This window comes from Hakea prostrata, chromosome 6, assembly GCF_041222555.1.
Source record: "Hakea prostrata isolate BN-2017 chromosome 6, UWA_Hpros_2, whole genome shotgun sequence".
NCBI classification, from domain to species: Eukaryota; Viridiplantae; Streptophyta; class Magnoliopsida; order Proteales; family Proteaceae; genus Hakea; species Hakea prostrata.
Window position 1 is genome coordinate 12154470 of NC_142605.1, and position 6212 is coordinate 12160681.

General features: G+C 35.5%; 1 protein-coding gene across 1 annotated transcript; it reads right to left on the bottom strand.

The window, feature by feature from the left end:
* Positions 1–567: 567 nt before the first annotated feature.
* Positions 568–1753, bottom strand: LOC149012255 (uncharacterized). Its single transcript, XM_089159673.1, has 3 exons — positions 1243–1753; positions 977–1149; positions 568–883 (listed from the first exon to the last, which is right to left on the bottom strand). The coding sequence occupies exons 1-3, from the start codon at positions 1696–1698 to the stop codon at positions 790–792; spliced, it is 723 nt and encodes a 240-aa protein (XP_089015799.1). The 5' UTR covers positions 1699–1753; the 3' UTR covers positions 568–789.
* Positions 1754–6212: the final 4459 nt, after the last annotated feature.

Below are 6212 nucleotides of genomic sequence, written 5' to 3' on the forward strand. Positions count from 1 at the left end.
GTAATATAACTCAGACAAAATTATAAATAAGTAAATAAATAACTCCAATATTATTTTTTGGAAATTTTGAGAAGATATATATGTCACATCATCATAAAGTACAGAACTTAATGGCAATGAAGCATTAGTAATTAGACAAAATTAAAGGTTGAATTAGAAATTTTAAAAAGTATAAAAAATAAAATAATAATTATAAAATCAAAATAGAGTAAAATAATTATCCCTTATTTTAAATATAAAATAATACAAGTATATATATCCTTTAATTTCTCAATACGGTTCTTTTTGTCACTAACCTTGCAGTATCCATGAAGTTTTCTCAATTTTAAAAAACATTAAAAGTCAGATCTTACTTCTTCCAAAATTTTAAACATTCCTTAATGGCGGCTAATGGTCATCGCCCCAATGGTGGGAAACCCCTCCAGGTAAGTACAGAGTCATTTGATCTAACTACTCCACCATATAATTTAGAATCCATGCTTATGAATTCTTCTTCGAAAAGCCCAGAAATCGAAAATGCCAGAAAACTCCCGGGCTTGAACCAAAAGAGAAGAGAAGGTGATAAGCTCATGGAAAGACAGCAGTGATTTGCATCGTCTTTTATTAGTAAATCTGAAAAACTTACAAAACTTGACATGCTTACTGGGTTGCTCTGTTGCTCAATTCTCTCTTTCTCCCTAATTTAAACTGAGTAATCAAAAAGGTGTTAGTTAATCTAGGGAAAACGGTGGTGGACTAATTACAGGCGTGTAGTCGGAGAGAAAGAAAGAAGGAAACAGATCAAAGTCATCAAAAAGCCTCCACCAACGCTGCTTCTGTTCCAATTTGTTCTTCGTCTTCTTCTGCATCCCAAAGGAAGCTCGCATATGATCCCATCACATAGCTGCAATCAACAATAAACGACACCAAAAGTTACTATCAAATTGAAAGGCGTTTTGTTCTCCTCTGTTATTCGGAGTAACCTTTCTGTACGTACCAATCATTAGGAGAGGCTTGAGCCGCCAGTTCAAAGTAAGAGTTGGCTCTTGCTTCATCTCTATGCGTTTCCCAGATCAATTTTCCATAAAGCGACAGAACTTCACCGTCTCCTTTACTCGCTAATATCGCTCTTTCATAGTACTCTTCAGCTCTCCCTGTATCTTTCTCTACCTATCAAATAGAGCAATCAAACATCAAACCTAATACCAGAGACTATAAATCAATGAAATCTCACCGTCTCACGAACTTATGTTCGATTAGTACCTGATGCAAGTACTGTCCATAATTCCTTAAAAGAAGTGGATCTCCAGGATTTGCCTTCAACAATTTCTGATAATGATCACCGATCTTGCTCTGATCTGCACCACCACCACCACCGGAACCTCTATTCCCGCCGGCGACCTTTTTACCTTTTCCGGCACCACCTCCGATGAAATCCAACTCTTCTTCCTCCTCTTCTTCCGGAATCGTCGTCGGAAAAGAACGAGTCCTGCCTGTGTCTTTCTTTTTAAGTGAACGTATAAAGTCAGATTCCGATTTCACACGTCGTATACTCCTGGAAGCTTCGTCCTTGATCTGCAGATGCAGAGACGGCGGTGATGGAGAAGAAGACGACTTGCCTTCGCCGGAAAAAAGTGAAGAAGCGACGGAGACAGAGATCCTCGTTGAACCAGGGACCATGGACGGTGACGAACAGGTCCTGACAAGAACAGCTTTCATGGTGAATCCGTGAGAGAAGACAGACTGAAAGAAGAGAGAGAAGGCCTTGGGAGCTTTTAAGAGGAAACCGCGGGCCAAGTAGTTGTGGTTGGAAGGCCTTGCGTTTATATAGGTGCGAGAACGCCGTTAACAATAATAATTAATAAGAAGAGAGAGAGAGAGGAAAAAAAAGACACCGCCGTTAATCAAAATGACGAGCGTTAGGTGACGGTGTGTTTCAGCGCAGTACGGTCGCGTCCATTTAATCAAAGTGTGTTTCAACTTTCAACGAAGGATTAAGATTTCGATCTCGAATTCAGCTACAACGTGGTTCGCGATTGATTGACGCGAGCGAAAGTTGAGCACGTGAGTTTGTGAAACGCACCTCCGGTGGCGACGGATTTCGGTGTCTAGGTGGAGTGTTCCGGAGCAGGAATTAATTTTCCACGCCTCACGAAAAGGCCGTGAAGGAGAGCAAAGGTTAAGTATGCCACGTGGACAATTAGTATATGATTGGGCCAAAATGAATACGTTTTTTACCCTCTTGTGCATGTGATTGGAAGCTTCTCCGGATTTCAGTTGGTTCGTGAATCTAACTATTTGAAATCTCTGGATTCACAAATAAAAGATTTGTACATGTATGATTGTATGAATCTTTGTATTCATGAAATTTTAAAGATTCACCATTTTACATTAAAAACGTGAATATGCGCGTATAAGATGAAATTCAGAAATTTTATCTTCTTTTTTTTTTTTTGGTTGCCAACCCCGGTTTCCTAGGCTTTGCCCTGACTAATTCGGTGTTCGACTCGGATCGCACAAGTGGCTGTGGTGGGTGAGTCTCCCAGCTAGGATTTTTTGCATCTATAAGGCTTCGATACCGAAACCTTACTTAAACATTTGAACTATGACTCTATAAATATTTTTTTTAGGATAAATTTATAGATTTCATTCCAAAGATTCAAGTTAACCAAATGTTAATTTTACGAATCATGACTCCATAGATCTGAAATCTCTAGATTTTTAAAGTCTTCAGACTTAAGTCACCAATTAAGCCCTAAAAATACATCCTCATACCATTATGTTGCCATTGGAATTCTGGGCAAAATTTAACATCGTGGATCAAGTACTAATATTTTACACGTAAAAAGATAGATGTCGATGAGCAAAAAATTTCAAAAAATAAGAAGAAAAAAAAAAAGAAAATTTCAAAAATCAGAGAAAGGCATCTAAGTATTAATATATCACGTGTGGAGAAGGGATTAGAGACAAATTTTCAAAAAATTAAAAAAGAAAAAAGAAAATTTTAAAAGATTAGATGATAAAAATAAAAAATTAGGGAGGTGAGAAGGGAACGCAAAGGAAAATTTATCAAATCCTCCTTGTCAGAAATGAACCATCATTTTCTTATAGATGTGTGCCATGTGTCCCAACATCATATCAAATGGTTAAAATTCATTTATAAGTCACATCAATCATTTGATGTGATGTTTGGACACATGTCACACATTTATAAGAAAATGGACTTGATATGAGTCCGCTAGTGCAAAGCCCCTTAGCCTTGGTGTAGCTTTGTCCTTAGTCATAGTGAAGAGGTCATCATTGGATTTTTTTTACTTATATATGTAGTAGCCTCATCTTCAATATATATAAAAAAATCTCATTTTTTATGGTAATTTTTTTAAAGAATAATTGTTGATGCCTCTTATATTGTAATTTAATTGTTATCTTATAATTTCTATTTTTCAAAATTACTAATCTAGTTTTCTGTAAGGTTTTAGATTTGGCAAGGGAATGAATAGTTGGTTTAAAAGTTCTTTACAAAACCTTCGAGGGAGAACATAAATTGCAATGTTAGTATTTCAATGCTAGTTTGGGGGTTATTTTGTGTGTCTTTATCCACTTCAATATTTCTTTTAATGAAGCGTAAATGAACTTTGTACACCAAAACTAAGCATGCAGTTAAAATTGTCAAAAGTAAAAAAAGCAACAGTAATTTCATAAAGTGTAAAATTCCATATGTAACTAAACTGTGGTAGTGAGACATCATAATTATTATTATTAATTTTTTTTTTGTTAATGTGTAATTCACGTAATGGAATTTTGGATTACCACAAGGAAATAATTGTTTTTTTTTTTGTTTTTTTTGTAAAAAAAATAAAACAATTGGTAATTTTCATCTGAACCCCCTGAGGTTTGCTTTATGTCATTTTTAGTCCAAAATAACTGAGACTTTGCATCTGTCTCCCCTGTACTATAGAAAAAGTCAATTTAAGGACAGCCTATCATTTTATGACCAATTTGCCCTTTTTTAATTAAAAATTTTTACTTACATAATCTCCATGTTTATTTTTTGGTTCTACCATCGCTAATGTTTATTACGAGGAAAGTACACACTGTAAACCCTAAAAAATCTTGATCTTTCCCTCTGTGTAGTGGCCGACGTTTGCAAGGGAAAGTACACAACAAATTGTAAACCCTAAAAATTATTGATCTTTCTCAAAAAAATCTCGATCTTTCCCTCTGTGTAGCGGCCGACGTTTGCAAGGGAAAGTACACAAATTGTAAACCCTAAAAATTCTTGATCTTTCCCTCGACGTTTGCAAAGGAAAGTACACAAATTGTAAACCCTAAAAAATCGATCTTTCCCTCTGTGTAGCGGCCGATCTTTCCCTCTGTGTAGCGGCCGACGTTTGCAATCGTGATTGGTTAGAAAAATTCATGGTTTCCTCTTATTCAACATCTCTAATTCTCTTCCTCTCCATCGATGGTGAAATCGCAAAAGGTTCCATAGCAAATTGCCCAAGAAACTTTTGGAGTCGTTCAACAAAGAACAACTAATCGACAAGGGCATAAAGTATTAGCCAACACAACACATAAACCCCAGAAGCCATTAACCTGCTCAAATAATTGTCCATTGATTACAAAAGAGCGTTAGAAAATCTTCAAACGGTAAGAAATAGGAAGTTCTTTTTGGTTTTTCTTTCCTTTTTCTAATTAGTTTGCTTCCAGATTTGTTCAGTTAGAACTCAAATGGGGAATATGCTGTTTTTTCAGGTCCATACAGGAAGATGCATTTGAAGCTTGGAATTTCCACTGAAGATGCGTTTAAATCCTGAAGCACGACTACTATTGAAGAAATTTTAAAAAAAGGGAATTTCTTCGATCTGGATCCTCAAGTTTTTAAATTATGGGTAATTTTCATCTGGACCCCCTGAGGTTTGCTCTATGTTATTTTTAGTCCAAAATAACTGAGACTTAGCATCTGCCTCCCCTGTACTATGGAAAAAGTCAATTTAAGGACAGATTATCATTTTATGACCAATTTGCCATTTTTTTAATTAAAATTTTTTACATACATAATCTCCATGTTTATTTTCTTTTCTTTTTTTTTTTTTTCTTCTGGTTCTACCATCGTTTATTACGGGGAAAGTATACACTGTAAACCCTAAAAAATCTTGATCTTTCCCTCTGTGTAGAGGCCGACGTTTGCAAGGGAAAGTACACAACAAATTGTAAACCCTAAAAATTCTTGATCTTTCCCTCTGTGTAGCGGCTGACGTTTGCAAGGGAAAGTACACAACAAATTGTAAACCCTAAAAATTCTTGATCCCTCGACGTTTGCAAGGGAAAGTACACAAATTGTAAACCCTAAAAATTCTTGATCTTCCCTCCGTGTTGCGGCCGATCTTTCCCTCTGTGTAGCGGCCGACATTTGCAATCATGATTGGTTAGAAAAATTCATGGTTTCCTCTTATTCTACATCTCTGATTCTCTTCCTCTCCATCGATGGTGAAATCGCAAAAGGTTCCATAGCAAATTGCCCAAGAAGCTTTTGGAGTCGTTCAACTAAGAACAACTAATCGACAAGGGCATAAAATATTAGCCAACACAACACATAAACCCCAGAAGCCATTAACCTGCTCAAATAATTGTCCATTGATTACAAAAGAGCGTTAGAAAATCTTCAAACGGTAAGAAATAGGAAGTTATTTTTGGTTTCTCTTTCCTTTTTCTAATTAGTTTGCTTCCAGATTTGCTTAGTTAGAACTCAAATGGGGAATATGCTGTTTTTTCAGGTCCATACAGGAAGATGCATTTGAAGCTTGGAATTTCCACTGAATCCTGAAGCACGACTACTATTGAAGAAATTTTAAAAAAAAGGGAATTTCTTCGATCTGGATCCTCAAGTTTTTAAATTATTCTTCGATCTGAATCCTCAAGTTTTTAAATTATGTAAAAATTCAAATTAAAAAAAAATAAAGGGCAAATTGGTCATAAAAGTGATACTTTGTCTTTAAATTGACTTTTTTCATAGCACAGGGAGGTAGATGCAAAGTCTTAATTTTTTTGGACTAAAAATGACATAGACCAAACCTCAGGGGGTCCAGATGAAAATTACGCTTAAATTATTCTTCGATCTGAATCCTCAAGTTTTTAAATTATGTAAAAATTTAAATTAAAAAAAATAAAGGGCAAATTGGTCATAAAAGTGATACTTTGTCCTTAAATTGACTTTTTTCATAGTACAGGGG